Genomic DNA, 23,114 nt, shown 5'->3' with positions numbered 1-23,114 from the left:
CATCTAGTCTGACCTCCTGCACATTGCAAGCAACAGAACCTCACCCACCCATTCCTGTAATAGACCCCTAACCTCTGGCTGAGTTACTGAAGTCCTCAAATCATGGTTTAAAGACTCCAAGTTACAGATAATTCACTATTTACACTACTTTAAACCTGCAAGTGACTCGTACCCCATGCTGCAGAGGAAGGTGAAAACGCCCCAGGGTCTCTACCAATCTGACCCAGAGGAAAATTTTTTCCTGACTGCAAATATGGCAATTAGTTAGACCTTGAGCATGTGGGCAAGACCCACCAGGCAGATATCTGGGAAAGAATTCTCTTAATTTGCTTAAGGTACATGCCCTCCCCATCTAGTGTCCTATCTCTAGCTATCCAGAAGACGCATACTGTACTAACATGGCCAGACCTTGTGGGGGGAGAAACCTGTGTCCAAATTATATACTGAGTACTTTCAGGCATTACCAGACAAAGGATTCCTAGAATTAAAAAGTCTGGTCAACAGTTTTTAATCTCTTACATTCCTTCATTGTGAAATTCACATTCACAGATTTAGAGTTTGCTTATGCTAAAAGGCTAGATGCCTTCGATGATGTGTAAGCACTGAAATCACTGGTCACATTTTTATGTGACTGAGAAGACAAAACAAAACAATATACTAACCAGACTCCTAAGTTTCTAATCAATTCTGAAGAAGAAGTCTAGCATCTTCTTGAGTGACGCCTGGAACTCCTTTAAATCGCTTTGCGCTGCTGAGTGTGGAATGCGGGGCCAAGTGCATATCATGTGCTGGTCCATCTACCAGGTATAGCATTCTGAAATACTAATAAGTGTGTGTGTGTGTGTGTGTGTGTGTGTGTGTGTACACACAATTATTAGTATTTATTTAGTATTAGTATTTATTTCTTGATAGCTAATTTAATTAAAGGCAAATCCTTGTCCCATTGACTTCAATAGGAATATGAGTTAGTCCTAAGTTTAAAAGTAAAAAATGTCACTTTTTTTGCTTGCTGAAATTATCAAAACGTCTTTGGTTTTCTTTGAAAAAACACTTTTTTTTTTTGTTGTGTGGGGTTTTTTAGCTTTTTTTGTTTTGGTGTTTTGGGTTTTTTTTCTTTCTTCATGTTGCTTAATTTCCCAGGACTATAAAAATTTAACTGGTACAATATAGAAGTTTTCCCTCAGCAGTAGTCTAATTTACAGATATTAATTATCATAATAGCTTATTTATGCACCTGCATGGCTACCATACTGCATTTGGAGCTTTAGAGTCCGTACCGGATTTACCATGGCGACACTGGCACCAGTCCCATGCTCCAAAGGGGCCCCGGCCGGCCCACTCCGCTCTTCTCCACAGGAGAGAGCGGTGGGCAGGGGGCAGAAGCTTGGTCCCACCAGCTCCTGCTGCAGCAGGGCAGGCTCCACTGGCAGCCAAATTCCCTCCTCTCCCACCTCTTTTCCCCAGCACTTCCCCCGCCACCGAACAGCTGTTCGCCCGCATGAGGGAGGGGAAGGAGTGGAGCCGCAGCACGCTTGCCGCTCAGGGGAGGAGGCGGAGAAGAGGTGGGGGCAGGGCCTTGGGGAGGGGGGTGGAATCAGGGCATACCCCCTCCAGCCCCCTGCCGTGAGTCACTCAGGGCAGGGGACTGGGAGCACCCCCCCAACCCAGCCCACACCTCCAGCCCTCTGCCCTGACTCCTGCACCCCCCTCACATACCCAGTCCCCCATGCCCCGACTCTGCACCCCCACACACACACCCAGCCCACAGTCCTGATTCCTGCACCCCCTCCACATCCCCATCCCCATCCCCACCCTGAGCACCAATCAGGCCTGCACCCACCCCGCCCCCCCATTCCCATCTGCACCCCTTGCACCAAATGGGAGCTGCCCCAGGTAAGCGCTCCACAACCTAACCTCCTGCCCCAACCCTGAGCCCCCTCCCTCACTCTAGCTCCTGGCCAGACCCTGCACTGCATCCCCCAGCCTGCTCCTACACCCTAACTCCGTCCCAGACCCTGCACCCCCAGCCCTGTGCTCAGTGCATCCCCACCCTCAGCTCAGTGCACGGAGAGACGAAGAGAATGGGCTAGAACCAGGGAGAAGGTAGGTACCTGATCTATGTGGGCAGGGGCAATGGGCAGGATCCTGTTTACCCCCTCCCCAGCCCTGCTGTGCTTGCAGTTTACTCCCGGCCCCTCCCTTGTTCTTGGGACCAACCCTAGCTCCTGCCCCACTATGCTTTTGCCCCTGGCCCCTGCCTTGCTCCAGTCAGAAGGGACTAATCCTCCCCCCATGCCCCACTGCGCTCATCTTGCCGGTGGCCCCTGCCTTGCTCCAGCTGGGGACCAATCCTTCCCCCCACCCCGCCATGCCCCGCTATCAAGGTGGATAAAAATCAATTACTTGTTTTAAAAAAAAAAACAGATTTTTTTTAATTTAAATTGGATTTTGAGGAAAAAACCTATCTAAAGATAGTTTTAATTAAGATACATTATATCTCATCATGGAATAGGGATTATAAATTCTAATTCTATAGTATGAGACAATATATTCATGTAATGTTTAAGAAAAGTTTTGTAAATGAGTTCTGATAGTTCATGGATTAGGGACCCAATCGTATGGGGTTCCACAGGCTTCTGTATAGATTATTTAAATTAATCTTTCTATCTACCCAATGGGACTCAGTGCTCAGTCTAGAAGATACCATCAGAGATGCTCAGTTTTGCAGTTCTCAAACTGTGGATATGTGTCTCCAGAGGTAAAATGCTTGTAACAGCAAAAATGTTTTTAAATAAATAATATATAGAGGTGAGAAATAACAGACCTCAGCTCTATTGTCCCTCTGAAAATTTGTGTACACAGAATCAATCCCTTACCTCTCTTTAAAAGTGAAAAGTTTCAAAAAATTCAAGGAATAGAAGATTGTTGGGGGCGGAATAGATCTGGACAAGGAGAAGAAGTCTGGAGATAAATGTGAGAAGCAAGGGACATATGCTTTTTTGTTAAAATATTATGTTTGCTGTTGAAGAAAAAAAATCCAGAATACCGGTACTTAATGTTGTTGTTGTTTTAGTTAAATAAAACAATTTAAATGTTTGTCTGGTGATGTTCTCTTCATAATACAGCCTGGCAAGAAAATCCACCAAATATTAATGATTAACCTGTTGAATTGGATATAGTTCACATTCCAATGACTTCATAGATATCTGCTTCAATTATCCTTGGTAAATGAAATAACCAAAAATGATTCATTTTCTGATATAGCTGTAAAACTCATCTGAAAAGTTTTTTCAAAATAAATCCCTGTTTTAAAAATGTATAGTGTGTACCTTCTAAAAATGAAACCTACATCTATCTCTGAGTTGTAAAAAATATGTATTAAGGTTATAACAACCAACAAGAATGCACTTTTATGTAGAAAACCATGATTAAATTGAGTCTTCCTGACTAGTGATTTAAATCATGTTTTAAATCAAATCCACCCTGCCGGCTGTGCTCTTGCCCCGGCCCCTTCATTCCCTAGTGGGGCCCACAAATATGTTTGGTTCTTGGCCCACAAAAGGTTAATCCAGCCCTGTTTAGAATACTATATTCACACAGTCAATCAAGGCTAATGAAGTTTTAAATAAAACTTGCTATGTGACTTCTGTTCAAAAATGATTTAGCAATTAAAATAATCTCAATAAAAAGAAAAAAGAAAAGGAGTACTTGTGGCACCTTAGAGACTAACCAGTTTATTTGAGCATGAGCTTTCGTGAGCTACAGCTCACTTCATCGGATGCATAGCAATGTAATTTACGTGGTTACTTAACAAAAACATGTAACTTTTTATATTGGAAATAAAGATTTCCCACTAATTATGTTTGCAAGATTGGCATCTACTAAGAAGAACAAAATGACAGTTATTGTAATGTTGTTTTCAGCAATTAACTTTAATTTACTTTATTTTGAAGTTTATGAGATTATTCAGATGCTTAAAGTAAGAGCACATACGTTAAGTATATGCACATGTGTTTCAGGGATCAAAACCTAAGCCTTTCTGCTTTCTTTTCTTTTGGCCATATTCTGGGAATTCACATGAACACCCGAAACAAGGGAGACTGGATATGCTGTTTAAAGCAGTGATAATGGGTTCCTGTATTTTGTCTCTGAAGAGGCCTGAAGGAGCAGCCCACACATTATACTTTCAGGGGCCCAAAGAATCTGTGTAGGGAAGAAATATGTTTAGGGGGTCATTTCCAGAACAAACAATATGAACATAAATATAATGATCCTGTCCTTAGAACTCTGGTCCAAAGTCCCGACTGAATTTAGTGGATTATTCCTGATTTATACCAATGAGATAACAATCTCCGTCTAAGACTCATTTGCTGAGTGCTTGCTGAGAGGCTACAAGTTTTGAAGGGATGCGTGGAACGAGAGCAGACAACCTCTGCCATACACTTCTGTTGTGGACTATAAAAACCCTAGTAGCAACTCTGTATAGCACCTGCCATTTTTATCACCCAAATGTCGTTTGTAAGTTTTTTTCAGTTTTGTCACTTACTGTAATGTATCACCATTGAAGTTTTTTTGTTCCTTTTTTTTTTTTTTTTTAAGAAGGGTCTTCACAGTCTGGCATTTGTTTGGCAGTTTTGAATTGGACGTTATAACAGGGAAAAAGTAGCATAAGTGCCTCAATGGATAGATATTGAAATTGTTTTACCAACAAAATGTTACATTACATTAGGGAATTGCAACTTGCCCGTCCCACCGCCACAAATGTAGTTTGAAATAATTTTGCCATTAAAATATTACATTTCTTCAAATGAAGTCTTCATAGACCTTCTTTCAGATAATTCTTCTCTTGCCATGCCTTACTATAATGAAGTCTTAAGTGGAATCTCTACTATTATGTTAAAGTAAAGAAAAAGTGTTAAACTGTGCATGCTCAGTTGGTATATTCAGATGCACCAGATTCTCAGCTGGTGTCAAACTGCATAAGCAGATGGAACTATGCAGCTGAGAATCTGATCCATTTGCTGCATTTCTGAATTAAAGCACATTAAAAATTCTCTAACAAGGCATATAAACTCTTTGAGACATATGAGGGGAAACCTCTTTCACTGGCATTACCTGTCCCATGTTTCTCTCAAAATAGCTGTGGGACAGGAGACACTATTGCTAAAGAGGAGGAAGTTGTGTTGGAGGTGTGGTCTGAGGTTTGCAAAGAAGCCTAGTTTGAAGTTCCTGGCTTTTAGCCAGATGCTCAAGTTCCATGAACATGGTGGTCTGGAACCAGGTCAGTTTTTGATGGTTTCAACCAGTGGCTCTCTAAGAACCAGAAGAGCAAGGCTAGTTGAGAGATGTAGTCAACCATGACATCGATACAAATAGTCATAGCTTCTGGCAAGTCATGATTGGGAAATAAGGGGATGAAATAAACAGTAAATTTCCTACGAGGTGAGGAGAGAGCGTGAGGGAGCAGGCTATTCTGATGGTCATTCCTTGAAGCTGCAGGCATATAAAGCCTCTTTTTGCTTTATAATCATTTCAGGGTAGATGCTTTCAAAGAGTGCGAACCGATCTGGGACTGAGAGTTCCTTTTGCTGCCTTTTTGGATAGGTTGAATTTTTAAAAAAAGAATCCCCAGACAATTAAACTCTTTAACCGTAAATTCCAGGGATGTCTCTTCTTTGTTTGGCCTTTGGCAGTTCCAAATTGCATTTAAATGTTTACTTGCTTTTGTATTTTATCATCTAAATTGTGGTGGAGAAAGATGACAGAAGGTTTCAAAGTTTTTTAAAATACTGAAAATACTGAAAATAGTGGTTTTTTTTAAATTTCACTATTCTCTGTGGTGACATTCTCTACTGGTGAAGCTGGATGCTGCTGTGATGGGAACTTTCAAGATCATATTTGAACTGAAATGGCCCAAGACATTTAATTTATCTTTGGACTTGGAGGGAAACTCCATTTAATGGAGCATGATGAAGAAAAATCATTAATTGAATGAGAGAGAAATTAATTTCCTATAAGAAGAAGAAGAAAATACCGAATGGTGGAGAATACATCTCTCCATTTAAAAATACATATTTGCAGAAAACTGGCATGAATAATACTAATCCTGAATTGAATGTTTCAATTCAGGTGACTAATCTTGCGTACATTGTCAATGGTATCTGAAACCTCTGAATAAGAGTAGCTACTGTATTCTCTTCTGAGGGAACTTTGGACATGATTCAATAACCCACTGAACATGTCTACATCATAGATCACTCAACCTATGAAAAAATAATTTTTGATCAGAGATTCTGTGGCATGGAAATCTGATAATGTTGGTTGAACTCATCCCCTTACAATTATATCTAATACATTACTTCAAGATCTTTCAAATCAGCATATACTATTCAAGCGCTGAATTGGGTCAGCTTTTCTACTTGGTGTTTAGATGGGCGTACCTTAGTTTTTATATCCCTTTTTAAACTAAAGTAGTAAGAATAATGATGAGTCACAAAAATATACAGATGCTCTTTTAGAATTCAGGATAGCATTCCCTCCCTTCCCCTCTGCTGTGTTCCACTGCCCCATTCCCTTTTACAGAACACTCTAGGTGATTTAGGTGTAAAAAAAAAAAATAAGAAACACAATTACAGTCAAAACATATACAAACCTTTTTTTCTTTTCTATTAAAAGCCTGTTTGTTTTAATTCTAAATTTCTTGATCTTTCTGGTGGCATGACTAAATGTTCTGCTAAAGCCTTTCTTATATCTGTATTTCAAATGAGATGACAGGGAATATCATCTTCATCTTTCAGGGAACATGTGATTATAAATCAGAGGTGGTATCCTTGGTCAGCTAAAATGGCTTAGTACACAGTAGTAATGGTGCATTCAGCAAATGAGGCGAGACACTTCAGAACCTTAACAAGTTTTGCAAAATGTGGTAACTTTTAATTGAACTCCTGCAATTCACATAGGGTCTGATCCTGCAAAACTTTCTTCATGTGAGAAGCCTTTACTTATGCAAGTAGTCCTTCTGGACTTAATGGAACTATTAATGTGCAAGAGTTACCCTGAATTTTCACATGTTGATGTGAAAGCTGAAATGAGAACTTGGCTCAGTGTATGTAGTGATAACTTTGATGTCTTAAACTATGTCTGTATATCTACAATATGGCTGAATTGCAATAGGAACAATTTCTTTCTTCCGCTTTTCTTTTAAAAATAAATTCACAAATATTTAATACTTTTTTCTTACAAATCCCTCAATGAGGTAGGGAAGGGTTAGCTCAATTTTAGAGGTTGGGAACTGAAGCACAGAGATTAAGTAACTTGTCCAAGGTTACATAAGGAGTCTGTGGTAAAACTAGTTACTAAACATAAGTCTCCCAAATCTCAGTTCAGTGACTTAATCACAAAACTGTCCTTCTGCCCACCTGTAACATTCAAACTGGATGGGCAACATGCACTGGAGTTGTCCCAAATATAGTTACAATTTAAATTGGAGGTAATCAGAAAAAGACTGTCAGAATTGTTGCCCTTCTCCCTTCCCTCCTTTGGATACACTTATGAAAGAAAGGTACAGTGATATTTATATTTTAGCTCTTCGGGGCAAGGAACGTCTTTTGCTCTGTGTTTTTACAGGGCCGAGCACAATGGGTTCCTGATGTTGACCAGGGTGCTACCATAATACAAGGGATAACAATAATCAACACTTAAGTAGTGCTTTACATGTTTCAACTGCTGTACGATCATTAACCCTCACGATAGCTCTGTAGGTTACTTACTACAAGCATGCTCCCTGTTTTAATGATTGGGTGGAGAGAGGCAAAAATACATATTGCCCAAGGCCACCCAGCAAAACCACTGGTACAGCTAATATTGGAACTCAAGCTCTGAATCCCATCTTTCATTTAATTCCTCTAGAAAGCCACTGCTACTAGGTAGCAGGAGACCTGCAAGGGAGGAAGGCTTGTCAGGCTGGGGAGTAGGCCCTCAGCTGTCCAAAGCTATCTTATATTTATGAAGATATTTGAGTAATGGATAACCACAATTGGTATATGCTTAGAGCCAGATCTATGAAGTGCTGAGCATCTCCTGCAACATGCCAAATATCTTCAGTTCCTATCTACAGCTGAGGGATCTAAATAGCTCCTAAAATTAAATTAAGGAAAATAACATCATATACTCATTTTACAGATGGTGGAAAGAGGCACAGAGTGTTAACATGTGTTGCCCAATGTCACACAGCAGGCCTATGGTAGAATTGGGAATAGAATCCAGGTCTTCTGACTTTCATGAGACCACATTGTATGTGGGTTGTACAGCAAGTTGGAAGTGTCCAGTCCAAACTATTGCAGAGTTATATAAAAGCACAAGAACATGGGTGGTTTTTTTTTTTTTTGCACAGCTGAAAACATCATGCTTTTTCACTCGCACTCCAGTGCTGCAGAACAGATTTTATGTAAACTCTAATAAATCAAAAAGCTTCACATCTAAACTGAGAGCAAGCATGATAAAATTTCAGATCAAAAGTCTGTTGTAGGGAAGGGGGGAATATTGTAAGCCACAAATGTGGGTGCTTAAAGGGAATGTTCTTATCCCAACTACTGCTATAATAGTATGACAAGTATGTCTCCATTATAATCTCAAATGAGCCTATCTCTTTTGTTTTGTTTTCCCTGAGATATAGGAAAAGACAAAGATACATATACAGATGATTCAGAACATGGGAATTATGATTCTCGCACAGATCAGTCACTGCTTATTCAAAACACGGTTACCAGACAGAAACCAGAACCTCGGATTAAGTCGTCTTTGAAGGTAATGGACCACAGAATTTATTAAATTATATGAATTGTTATTATGTGGTTAAATTCTGAAAAATAATATAAGTTTACCTTAAAGGGAATGATTGTTACAGCTGGATTTAAAAATAAATAAATATGGAGTTCTCCGTAGAATTAAGGGGATACCAAACAATAAAGGCCCAAGCGAGCAATACAAATAAGGCCAGAAGTGCTCTCAAGATTTCAGAGCATGAAATCCCCAACAGATGTAGTGCAAGACTGTCTCAAAGAATTAGATTCAGGCATCCCCACAGAAAGAGAAGTAAAAGTCTTCAATATTATGATAAGCATGACCTACAATAACATTAGCAGGAGTTCCCTATAGAAATAAGGGCACAAGTACATCAAAAATATATAAATAAAGACAACAATTATACTGAAAGGACTAAGGCTGTGTCTTTGTGACCCATAAAAATAAGATCCAGGAGTCTTCTAAAACTTTAAAGGCTGGAATAATGTCTCGGATTAAGGGCATATGAACCACAACATATAGAGAAGTAAAGTCGGTCGTGTGCATCCCAATGAATTAGTAGTAGGTGTGTTCGGAAGCTTAATTGCAGTAAATTAAAAGACAAGAATGATCTAGAAAAATAAGAGAGAAAAAATCCTAATCCAAATATCAGTTGCAGGCAATCACAGCTAATGAAAGGCAAAATTATTCCAACTATAGGTGGGTAACATGAAGGGACCTGTGTGACACACAGGCACAAAAACATTGGAAAAACCTACCATGATCAAGAATATGAACAAAGTGAAAACTGTCATTTCATCCTGTTTAGCAAATTGAATTTCACTTAAGGCTTGTCTACATGGGGATGCTCAGGAAGGTAAACTCACACTTTTAGTTAGTTCAGATTAAATGTGGATTAGTTAAACTGCATTAAATCCCTGTGTGGCCACTCTTAGAATTCAGTGCCCTTAATTTGGTTTAGCTTAATTCACAAATTAATTCATAAACCAAATTAAGGCTACTTTATTTTAAGTGGGCACACACCTGTTCCACAAACCTGCATCTAGTGGGACTGAACACATGTACTTTAATCTACATGTTAACACCAGGTTTTATCAGCATTATGCCATTTCAGAAACCTGATTCCCATCGTGGTTTTGGCAACCTGTTAACTGAGCATTATGTATGTGCTAGGGAAAGAATCTTGTAATTACTGAAAAGATCACAGTATTGTCATTACCGTAGTTCTGCAGGAATCTGCACCACAGATGGCCAACAGTTTGTATGATCTGTGAGGTTTTCCTGCTGTGATACCTTACACATCATGGGATGCTTTTCACATAAGGTGGTGAGATAAGAAATCCATTACAAACTGGACTCACCATTTCCTTTTCTTTTTCTTGTTTGTTTGTGTTACTCTCTTTGATCAAATTCTGTTCTCTGATACATCTGTGTAACCTGCATCCATTTCAGTGGAAACTGCACTAGAGGACAGAACTTGGCCCTTTGTATTGTCTTAATGGGAGGGAGGGTGAGGAGAGAGGTTGAATAAGGACTTTTTTCGTAAGAAAATTTTAAAAAGAGAATTAAAGATCAAACATACACCAGCATATTAGCCTATGTTGGTGTGCTAAAAAGAGATGATTTATTCCAAGATCAATGTCTCTTACCATTGTGAAATACAGTGATGCTAACCGGTCGGTCTGTGACACGGCACTTCACAATGACTTATTCTGTTGGTGTATGGCGGTTTGGGTAATATTTTTCTGTACACATCAAGAATACTGAAAGCTACTCTAAGGCATCTGCCAAGGGGATGTGCTGTCAAAGTAGGATGAGAATAAATGAGTATTGCACATATGACCTTCAAAAGTGCTAAAAGCCACAGCTGCCTCCTGACAAAACCTCCAGTTCCCCCATGACAATTTCTGCAAAGCAATTGTGTTTTCAATATACAATTCTGCAGCACATTGAAAATTAAGTATTTAGGGGCAGCATGAAAGAAATTGAATGTAATAGCACAGGGGATACTGAAGTGATTACATTCACTTTCATATTCAATAAAAGTTCAGATTAAAAAAATATTTGATCTGAATCTGCCAAAGAACTTCAGGTTGGAAAGTTAGAGGGTATTTTTTTTCCCCAGAAGTGACTAGGGATTTTGGGAGCCTCAGTTTTTATGTTCCCAACTGAGACATCTAAAAGGGGCCTGACTGTCAGAGAGTGGGTGCTCAGCACTTTGTGCAAATCAGGCCCCATTTAGATTTCTGAAGTTGGGTCCCTAAAAACAGAAGTCACCTCTGAAAATCTTGGCCACATGTTACAGCTCCAGTTGAGCACCCCGTCTTGCCTGCTCACCAAATTGCTGTCAGGAAGAGAACCAGCCACTAAATCCCTGGGTGTTTGAAGTCTGAATCTGAATGGAGTCCAGGCACCCTAGGCCCACACTCAGAATGCAGACCCTCTACCTAGCACGAGGGTGACCAGATAGCAAGTATGAAAAATCAGGATGGGGTGCAGGGTAATAGGCACCTATGTAAGAAAAAGCCCCCAAAATCAGGACTGTCCCTATAAAACTGGGACATCTGGTCACCCTGCCTAGCACCTCTTTCTAAGAGCTGCAACCACCTAGAGAGGCCAGCACTGGTTCTTACTCCCCTGATATTGTAAACACACCTTCTCCCACCCAAATGTTTCAGCCTTCTGGTTTACAAGAAGGGGTGTGTGGTCGGAGTAATACATGAAGCACACAGACACTTTGCACAGGATTCTAATGCCATTGCTCTTTTCTTTACCGCACAAGAAATAGAGTACAGATCGTATAGAAAACAAACATCCTTACCACAGGGTGCCTCACTTTAGCTTACCCTTCCCTTCGGGGACCATCTGAATTCAAGCAGATGCAGAGTTCCCCCTGCATTGAACTTCAGCAGCGGCATTCATCTGCTTCAGCTGATGAAAATGGCCAAAGATCCCTAAGAGATCAGCACCTGCTCTTGCATGTCATGTCACCTCTTGCCTCAGTTTCCTCATCTGTAAAACAGGTGTAATGCTTGCCTACCTACTGTTCGTCAAGCAGAATGATATCTCTGATAGAGGCTTTAGGTGCAAATTTTGTTACAATTTCTAAACATTGATATTAATAGTCCTAGCCATTTAGCTAATAATAGGTTAAAACAGAATTAAAAGAGAGCAATATCATATGAATTTTTTGTGCCCTAATGCTACTGGAGTCGTCATCTTAAGACAAATAGCTTTTGCATTCAGTACTTAGTGATGAACTTTTGTGACTGATTTATTGTTATACCACAGACTACTACAGAATGAGCAATTGGTTGTTTCCTGTTGTTTATGCCTTGATGGACCTAGGTACATACACAACAGTGTTTTTAAAAAGGGGAAGGCATATTAGAGTTGCTTAAATTGCATATCTCATGTGACTGTTTTTATTGCCTGGCACTTTATATTAATATGTGCTGTGCTTAGATTTCTGTGGCTAAATATGGCTTAGCTTTATGGTCAAATACATAGTATATTTTTATTACCAGAATGCCACAAAACTCTATCAGTAGTTGCAGGCTGACATTTTTGAAGTTGCATTTGAAAATTCCACCCCCGTAGGGTTTGTGGCAACCATTTTCTTCGGTGATAGTCTACCTGGGTTTGCACCCTCCACCCCACCAATATTTCCATTTCTTAAGGTCTGAATGAGACTTTGCAATCTGTTTCACAATAACACAGTGACTTTGTTTGTTAAGATTTTGATGCAAAACCTTAAATTGTTCCATGATTCATGAATTTGTTAATGAACATGGTCTGGTGTCATGTTTGTAATGAAGTACAACCCATATGAAACTACCGATGATGTGGGGTTTCCATGTGAACATTTCACTTCCATATTGAAACTAACATTTATTTTTAAAATTTATTTTCCCTTGTTTTCTCATGTCACAGAATGCAAGGTTTACATGTATAAGAGCCATGGTAAAGAAAATGCAAAAAGAGCCATGTATTAATCCAAAAGTCAAATCTTTTAGGGGCTGAAACTCTTGGTGTTGATAGTTGATAAGTAAAAGGAATAGGAACAATATAGAGTGAATTAAGATGAAAGGAATGGGACCAAGACGTTCAGTAGTGAGTGAGTCTTTATAAGGAACCAAACTTCTGCCAAAGTGCAGGGATGCATGTGCAAAATGAATGGAATGGACTGGTCAAAATTAATAATATTTCAACCAAGGAAAAGGAGAAGACCAACAGCTGTAATAGTAGGAAACTCAGAATTAGAAGAATGTCAACCCTGCTGAATTTTGAATGTTTTAAAAGTATAAGTTTAAAGTTCATGAATTAAAAACCTATTGAAATGGAAAAAGCTTTAACAGGTAGACAGAAAAGGGATGTGGAACTGGGCTTTGTTGTAAAAGGAGCTGCAATTATGGCAAACCAGAAGTATATTGCACAGTATACTACATAAAAAGTATATTGTAAGTATATTGTACTTAAACGGACTGACTTTCAAAAGCGTTGCAAAATTTAAGTGTCTGCATATGGAATTGCACACTCTAGTTTGAAAAGATCAAACAAAGAGGGGACTGTAATAAAGTCCCCAGCAATGCATCTCAATATAGTCTTGGCTTGCCTGAAAGTAAGGAGAGGAGAAGTGAAACCCATCTGATTGGAGGGAAGTAAGGGAGACAGCTAAGCTAACAAGAAAGGTAGAAAAGGAAGCTGAGCATGGAAGGAGTAGTATGACATCTGTAGAACTGAAACATTATTTACTTGTATTTTCCACTCCCTTTGATTAATTACTTTCTTTCTGGTCTTACTGTTTTATTCCACACCCCTTTTTAAGTCAGACTAGTTTATTTTTACTTGTCCTATTCCAAGGGATCCTGAGTATTCTTTTGCCAGTTCAGACAACTTTATTGTCTTCTTTACATACAACACTTTATTCATATTCCTACCTCTGGAAATCCAATGGGAGCCAAAAGTGCACATCAGAGGGGAAGGATTTGGCTGTAAAAGTGCTTCAGTACATAAAATAACCAAAAGGAAGAATAAGCAGAGAGCATTATGATCTGAAAGGAAACTCACAGGAGAGTAGAACAGCTTGACAGAAAACCAATAGCAGGCTAATGCAATCTGAAAAAAACCAACAATAAATAATGTTAATGATTCAAGAGGAAATATGGGGGGTAGGGGTGGAATGATGAACCTAAAATGGAATTCATGAGCTGCTGAATGAACACACTTCATAAGTGCACAGCTCTCAGTCACTTTGAGGTTTCGTTAAATAAATGACTCAGTAAATATTTAGGAAACTGCCTTGCTAAGGAATTTTACTAGTGAATGAGTGATGAATATCATCACAATATGGGAAAATATTTTTCCAGCAGCCATAACACTTTATGATTTGACCCTGTCAGATCTTAAGAGCAAATAACTTCTGGGCAGGGCCAATATTCTGAGGGGGGAGCTTCAAAACCAGTTTTTTTCTGGGTGTAGTCCACTGTCTGCCTGCTCCTGCCATAATACAGTTGTGTGATAGGCCTTCAACTGATCCTTCAATTGATGCTACTCATCATTACACCCACATATTTTTTCTTGTACAAATTTTCTAAAATGGGTGAACAGTGGTCCTGTGAGTCTGGAGGAAAAAAATGGAACTCTCTTTATAAAGATTTCTTATATGAAGAAGCTACATTAGTAGGCAACACCATCTTGTTATTCATGGATGACACCAGCTTCATTTAACTCTTTTCAGAGCACACTGACTGTAGTCAGCCTACCCTGGAAGATCAAGGTTCTTTCAATAATGTTTTTTAAAAGCCCCTTTTTTAGCACCACTATCACTTATTCGGTTTGGGAAAAGGACTTTTCTTTGTTCTGACGACTTTAGTTAAATTGAAAGAAATTCACAGATTAAGCTCACGTGACTCATGCTTTTGTCAAAAGAATGCACTTTAGATGTTGAACATGCAAACTGCTAATTTCGTAGAGCCTGTTGGCCATTGTTAATAGAAGCAGATAAAACATGCTGCTACAGAACAATTTTTCTCTCTACTAACTTCTTTTCAAATTACTTTAATTACCAAAACTGTAGGTAGACTTAAGAACTACACTGTGTTCTTAAGGACGTCTATGAATGATCTTCTAACCTAATTAGGCCAATTTTGCCCAGTGCTCAAAATAAGGGGTGAGGGGAAGAGTGATGATACTTTCCCAAACCCCATCCACCAGCAAAATCCACCTACTTGAGATGCCAGAATGAAGTGGCTGACATATTTTGCCTGGATTGCTGATTCCATTTTGTCTATCCTAAAAATGGAAATTTAACAGGGGGAAGGGGTTAAGACAGGTCCTGGAAATTTGATAATATTGCTTAGTACATCAACTGGACAAGTGATATGGCACAGATTTGATGACAGACTCAATGGTTTAATTTTATGCAGCCTGATTTCATTCTATCAGGCCCTGCAATTACTTTCCCAATTTACCATATAAAATATCTCCTGAAAAAGTCATAGTTACCCATTTATTTCAAGTTCCCAAGGTTAACCACAACTGCCCAAGGAGGAAAGATCTATTATTAGAGGAAGGTCCACCTTGATTATCATACACATTGTAAGGAGAGTGATCACTTTAGATAAGCTATTACCAACAGGAGAGTGGGTTTGGGGGGGGGGGGGAGAAAACCTGGATTTGTGCTGGAAATGGCCCAACTTGATTATCATACACATTGTAAGGAGAGTGATCACTTTAGATAAGCTATTACCAGCAGGAGAGTGGGGTGGGGGGAGAGAAAACCTTTTGTAGTGGTAAACACCCATTTTTTCATGGTTTGTGTGTATAAAAAGATCTTCTGTACTTTCCACAGTATGCATCCGATGAAGAGAGCTGTAGCTCACGAAAGCTCATGCTCAAATAAATTGGTTAGTCTCTAAGGTGCCACAAGTATTCCTTTTCTTTTGGCTAGAAAAAAGCTGCACCTAACTGGGGAATGGGAAACAGCTGCCGGTCCAATTAACCTGGGGCTATATAAAGACTGAGTGGAAAGAAGCCAGGGGGAGTGAGGGAGTGGAAGCAGAGCGATAACTCTTCCCTCCTGGATGCAGATACTAGATCCCAAGCTGTGTATGATGAAAAGGTGGTGGGAGCACAACCTGTAAATAAGTAGCACCAATGGTTACTGAACCCCAGGGTCTCCGAGTGACTTTGTCAGCACAGCAAGGGCAGCAGACCAGAGGACCCTGAAGGTGCAATATAGAAGATATGTTGTTTTGTTGATCCATTCCAGCAATCTCTCAAAAGACACGTCAGAAAACAAATGTTGACTGAGCAGGGTGTTGAAATAATTTCTAGAAAGCGTCTCTGAATGCTCTTGACAAATGATGATTTCAAAAAAGGTTAAAAAGGAATCTGGTACTACTTTTAACACAAAATCCAGCAATATATTAGCAAAACCAATCACATCATCATAGCTTGAAAAGTTTCAAAAAGGTGTAAGTATGTTATTCCATATGGTATGAGTAATTCGTAATCTACAATGTTTGAGTCTTGATTTCAAATTTACATCATCCTAAACCAAAAGTGAACATAAATTTTGGAGCTTCAGCCTCACTCCTAGAAAAAAACAATGCAAATTAACACTACTGGCAGTTTGTTTCCAGGAAATATTTAAGGCTGGAGAGTTGAGTCATAAACCCCTGAATTTTGACATTAATCATAGAAAAAATGACAGTCCTTCAAATTCAGTTTTCTGCACATTAAATAATTGTAAAGGTCAGGCTAAACAGTCGTGAGAAACAAATATTCATAATATTAAACCATGATCACCTCACAAGTTAGTCAGCAACCAGGATTATTTTGCTTAGTAGCATTTTCTGCAGCTCTAAGAACAATGGGGAATTCTTATTGATTGAGGATTTTACTGTATAAGACATTCTCATTCCACCTCCAGTTAGGACTGTAAAGCTGAGTTTACATTCTGCACATTTTTATGTGCATTAGCTAAGCTTTTCACACAGGCTTTATTCAATTCCTGTCCCTTTTGCTCTTCCAACCATAGTCCACATATTTGTCAGTCTTTCAAATTGCCTCCATGACTTCTTCCACCTCATACGTGGTTTGACCACCCTGAAGACAAACCTATTTTGTTGTTCATCTTCTCTGACTTCCGACTACTTCCGACTGTTGTTCTGTCAGACTGAAAACTCCTTCGGGCAATGACCATCCCTTCTTGCCTGTCTGGAAAGTCTCTAGCATTTCATGGGCATTATCACGAACAAATAATAGAAATAAGTGTTTCTGTTTGCTGAGACCAACAACATTTTCATGGTAAACCCACATAATGGTCCATGTTTTTGTAGATGACAACAACTTCCATATAATTCTATCAAAGGGTCAGTAGGAATTCTAGTATGCTGCACGATTTGATTACTTTCATGGTAGCTACACATAGGAAACCTCTTCACCTCATTAACTGGAATATGGCAGTTAAACATGGCATGTATTGAGGAATGCAAGATAAAATTCGTATGTATGTATTCCTTTCTTGCTTAAGGGATCCCCAGTTTTAAAACTTTCTTAGTATATTTTTGTCTCTGCGGGGGTCCATTGGCAAGGTGACTTGTTGGCTGTTAACAAGATTGACAAGGGATAGAATACTAGATTAATATATTGATAATGGATGCTATAGATTTAACTTTGAAGACATTCAGATACTATGATAAGGGGAAGTACCCAACCTTGAAACCGGTTATCCTTAGGCCAGTTCCTGGGATTTTTTTGTTGTTCTGAGATAGGGCTTGTCTACAGTTACCAGGGGATTGACGCTGTGGCGATCAGTGAACCAGGGGTCGATTTAGAGGGTCTAGTGAAGTTTGGCGATTTAGAGGGTCTAGTGCAGATTGCTCTCCCATCGACTCCAGTACTCCACCGGAACAAGAAGAATAAGGGGAGTTGATGGGAGAACATCTTCCATCGATATAGCGTAGTGTGGTAAATAGATCTAAGCTGCATCGACTTGAGTTACGCTACTAATGTAACTCAAATTATGTAGCTTAGATTGACTTTCCCCCATAGTGTAGACCTGCTCATAGACTTGAAAAGCTGTTAACAGTGGAAAAAATTGTTCAGTTGTAAATAAATTACTTGTACCTAAATTGGCATTGTTTGATACGCTTGCATGCTGGATGTTGCTAATTTCTATGCATATACCTATTTCTGCTAGCATATGGTGCAGCACTTAATGTTTTATAAACATTTTGACTTTTATGATAGTGGATGGACAAATTCTACTGGAGGCCAAAATTATCAAATATGGGTGCCTGAAGCTAGGCCTCTAAATCTGTATTTAGATACTACCTAAATGGCCAAATTTTCAAACCTGCCAGGCTAAGAGGTTCCAGTTACTTCACAGGGATTGTGCATACTCAAGCCATCTGGAAATCAAGTTGACTTTATTTAGGTGTCTTAAATGTGGAGCATAATTTGTCTTTACAATTGTAAGGTACAATTACAATTTATTGACAAAACATATGTGTAGTCCTGCCACAGGTTTATAGGGGAAGAAGGCTGATCATAGTTAAGATGTAGGGCTGGAAATCGGGAAACCAGTATTCTATTTCAGCCTATGTCCAAGGCTACTTCTGGGCAAAATCCTGACCTTGTTGAAGTCAACTATAGTTTTGTTGTTAGTTTGAACCAGGATTTCACCCTCTGGGCCTTAGTTTCCTCATCTTCTACTAAGGAAAAATAATAACCCCATGGCCAATGGGGTGGTATTAATTATTTATTCAGTACTCTAGGTGTGCATGGCAATTCACAGACCACTAAAATACATGGCTCTGGAGTCTGCCCACACAGAAGCAGGATCTTGGCGTGTTAGGACGCTGTGTTTAATTTTTTTTAAAACATGGGAATTTCAGATAGGCAATGGTCTATACACTTTGTTTATTATTTACTGTACATCGTAAGGCCAGAAAGACTAGTTGGATCTGAGCTCCTACTCCCTTGGAGGCACCATACAAAGATTTACAGTTTCATTAGCCACCCACATACCCTATTATTTCTTTTTCTTGTAGATTCACTGAAAAAATGCAAGACATCTGTGTAAATCTTGTTTTAATATGTAGCTTCATTAGTGGTAATAGCCCATCAAGATGATTTTTCTTGTATAGTGAGGTGTCACACCAAATTCACAAGCTGTCATCCTGATCCTGTCTTCCTAGAAGTGGAAGTTTACAGTTGGCTGAACATCATCGCTTTTAAATGAAGGAGATTTTGTAGGATAATGTCTCAGAAGATTGGCCTTCCTTTTGTGGGTGCAATTTACACCCTAGGGTTTTGTTGCTGCAAATCAGTTGCAGAAAGGAATCTGAATGTTCATACCAGATTGCAGGCACTAGTCAGGTGGTTACATTTTTTATTTTTGGGGGTTTTGTTGTTGAATACTTAGGGGCTATATTTGTCAACATTTATGTAAGTGAATATTCCCATTGCAACTTGCGGCTGAGAATGTTGCTGGACCTTGCATATGTGACACCCACTCCCTTGAATTCCTTGCAAAAGAGCAATTCATAGTCACAATCCATCAACTCAGAAACCCAGAGACTGCTCTCTCCTTGTACAGTGCCCCATAGGGGGTAGGAAAGAGAGAAGACCATCACTTGACTTCCTGCTCCTCTGCCTTGACCTCGAAGTTAGCTGGGTGCACTGGGAGGGAGCAGGCACTTTTCTGAAGAGCAATCTAGGTTTCTTTGGGTCAGTACAGCCTGCTCAGGGCTATGCTTAAAGGGGCAATCTAGCTCTCCATATGCTGTATATATAACATATAGTAACACTTTCAACAGTGTTTTCATTTATGTATGATTTATAGCTATTGATTAAATTACTAGTAAATGAAAATGCTTGCTTTAATACCTTGCTGTAATGCATGTTACAGAATGCATTAGTATCACATGAGTTACAGATAATTCTATAATAAATGGTTGATAAGCCTGTTATGTGTAGATATTGCTTGTAGACATTGTTTCAACAAACAGATTTTAGGGTTACATAAATTTTCAGTGCCATATAATTTCTGAACAATAGTATAGTTTTTCATACAGTACATTAAATTAAACTTTCACACAGTAGGAAATGTTACCAAAATCCATCCAATGAAACAATCAAAAAAGGCTCAGACTCATTTTATGGAAAGCTTTCTTCATGTCTAATGATTCATTAGATATTACTAATGAGTTAGCAATAAATGTAGAGCCCAATAATGCAGACTTTCCCCCAGTTTCCCTGCCAGTTGCAGTTCTGCCTGAATAAGGGCTGCTGGACTGGGGCTCCTAACACGAGTCAATAATAAGTTAATGTACGAGTGAATATCAAGGTGACAAATCAAATACACAAAAGTAAAGCCTCGGTGTCCACTGTCTTCGCATAACTGATTATCTCTGTGTTCTCACTATGTCTAAAGCCATGCCAGGCAAATTTATGATACCTCAAATGGCTCTTTTTTTATTAATCTCTATGGAGTAAGTCACACTGCAAGGAATCAGACTACAACAATGTCTTTTTCCAGAAACTTACAGCAAAGCAAGTGGGCCAGCATTTTGAAGTCTCAAGCTAAGGGAGGATACAGGAACGACAGTGGGGGGAGTTCCTTTTGTTACTCTGAAGGAAGTTTTTAGACAGAGCCTCTGGTTGTCTCCTACATTGCCTTGAATGCTTCTAAATGTGTTTGGATACTAAACTCTAATTTTGGTGTACAAAAGAAAAGGTAATTTTTATAAACATTTCATATTACAATGTAGTAAATGGGTATGTTCTGACTAAAAGGAAAAAAATGTTTAACTGCTTTTGGTTCAGGAAAGCATGATGTTACTGAAAAATACTAGATTTCCTATTTACATAATGTATATTGGAGGCACATATTATGGCTTTAAAAACCAGAAATGTTACTATCAAACTGTTTTATGGCTGATGTTAAAGTAATACTAAAGTACTGATAGTTTAAGAAACTGCAAACGTTTGTCAGCAGAGATGTGATCAATACTGGAGTTTTCCCTTTTCCAAATAATGATTATGCAGCTATCGCATTTACTCATTCATAAATGTCTGTTAAAAAAAATTAATATATATTGGGCATAATATGGGAAGTCATAGGGTTACCTTTACAAGGACCACTCTTAACTTGCTAATTGCCTTAGGTGGCTAAATAATGTTACCTGAGTATTTGTTGTATTTCCTACATGGAATAGAAGTAATACTGCACTTAGAGACATAGTGTTACTTAATTCCATATGCTCTTATACCATAAGGAAAACTGACAACCTTTTTTAAGAGCAACCACACTTTTCCTCCCAGAAACTCACAATTTTAAATATATTTTTTTGCAACTTTCTTTTTACAAAATGTTTTCCATTTTTCTTAAAATAACAAGTGTTTAATTTTAACAAACAGACATTTGCATAATGAAGCTTAAGTTCACCATATATACAATGATTCTACTGGAAATAATTTAAGATAACCTGAATCACAGCAAACAGAGAAATGGAATTCTATAAAATACAGTAATCGAGTAAAAACAGACTCTGGGAGTTTAGATTTATCATTAATTTAGTCAGTGAGAATCTCTTTTATAATGATATGAGTGAAGTCCTCTGTCTTTCAGCACATTTAATGCTTACAGTATATGGAACAAGCTTATAAGTAAATGTTGGGACCAGACAATGGGAATTTAACCACTGATTTCAGTAGTAGTAGGATTTGACCCATTGTCTCACAGTGTGAAGTGGGGGGGGGGTTATGTGTGTACACAGCATATATATACATATATGTATACTGACAACATTTCTATGACTTCGACTATATATGTATCAATATTTTAAACAACAAATTCTGACTTTAGATATGAGAGTAACACCTAAGTATCAGAGAGCAATGTAACGTATAAAGCCCAGATCCCGCAAACACTTACACATATGCTTAACTTTAAGCATCTGAATAATTCTAATTGGCTTCAGTAGGAACATTTGCATGCTAAAAGTTAAGCATCTTTGCAGGCTCATGGCCTAATGCTCTGTAGGGAAGACTAACTGCTTAATGTTCTGTTTCTCTCAGAGTTCATAGAGTCTGTCCATATAAAAAAATAATGTTTTACAGTGCAGTTTCCTTTCAAAACTCCTGAGTGAAGTTAAACTCTTTCTCAGTGGTTCTACCATGTGAAATGTAGTGTCGTTATTAACACATTATACAGTCCTAGTATTGCTCTAGCTATCTTCAGTTACTCATTAGAGGAGTATCACTTAAGGATAGAGGAATATCACTTAAAGGAGCCTATAATATTTTAAAATACACACACATACAAGTCCACAGAACGGGGAGTAATCTCCTGGATCTTGATCAAGGTTATTAAACACCTCAAAAGTAGAGGTGCTCAGGTCCAAGTTATGTGTTGAACCTATCTCTAATAAAGATGTTCAGATAGTAAAGGCAGATAGTAGTAGAGAAAAATCTACTATAGTGATTGCTCCTTTAAAACTTGCCAGATTTCCCTTATATGTATACAGAACTTCAGTTTTTGTAGAATTCCTTATACATACTACTGGAAATATCATGGGGTAGTGTGACCAACTCTCTCAATTTTATCTTGAGTCCTGTAATATTTGGTGTTTTTCTTAGATTCCCCAGCCTCTACAATCATGTTCTTGCCTGAGAATGTGAGGGGGGGGGGGGTATTAGTAAGTTTCAAGCCCTTATGACTGCAGAGAAGAGCTCGAAAGTATGACTCCTTAAGCATTCCAACACCAGAAGTCCAAATAAAAAGAATCCCATGCTTATTTTTTAAAATTCCATAATTGATAAACCAATCTCATAAGTTTAGGGAACTTACCCATGCTTTTTGAATGCTTGGAATTGGCAATACTGCATTGAAAATACTCAGGAAATATTATTGGCAAGCTTTAACTGTGACTAGCGTAGGTAATTTTGCCAGTCCCTCTGCCAATGCAAAGTTGTTGCCTACAATATATTTTCTAGTGCTTTGTGCAGCTTGGTTAAACATATCCAGGGATGGGGTTTCCAGCATATACCTAAGCATTATGTAACTGCAAGAGAAAGACTGTCCCTACTAGACAATCCCCTGTTCTAAATGGTCTATGGATTGTTAAGAAAGAAATGAGGTAAATAATTCAATACACTTGTTGTGTTTTGGGGCCTGAGTGCACTGAGGGTATGTCTACACAGCAATTAACCACCTGTGGCTGGCCCATGGGAGCTGACTTGGGCTCAGGCTGTGGGGCTGTAAAATTGCAGTGTAAATATTCAGGCTTGGGCTGGAG

The 23,114-nt window shown here is 38.8% G+C and overlaps 1 protein-coding gene across 2 annotated transcripts in view; it reads left to right on the top strand.

The window, feature by feature from the left end:
* The window catches only part of ANO3 (anoctamin 3), a 364,404-nt gene that overhangs the window by 237,725 nt on the left and 103,565 nt on the right, over nucleotides 1–23,114 (top strand). For both annotated transcript variants that reach the window (XM_074955170.1, XM_074955171.1), the window contains exon 4: nucleotides 8,669–8,805. In XM_074955170.1, coding sequence (XP_074811271.1) covers nucleotides 8,669–8,805 — 137 coding nt within the window. The remainder of the gene's footprint in view (nucleotides 1–8,668; nucleotides 8,806–23,114) is intronic.

Source organism: Natator depressus, chromosome 6, assembly GCF_965152275.1.
Source record: "Natator depressus isolate rNatDep1 chromosome 6, rNatDep2.hap1, whole genome shotgun sequence".
NCBI lineage: Eukaryota > Metazoa > Chordata > Testudines > Cheloniidae > Natator > Natator depressus.
Note: the sequence above shows the minus strand (reverse complement) of the source record. Positions and strands in the feature narration are given on the sequence as shown.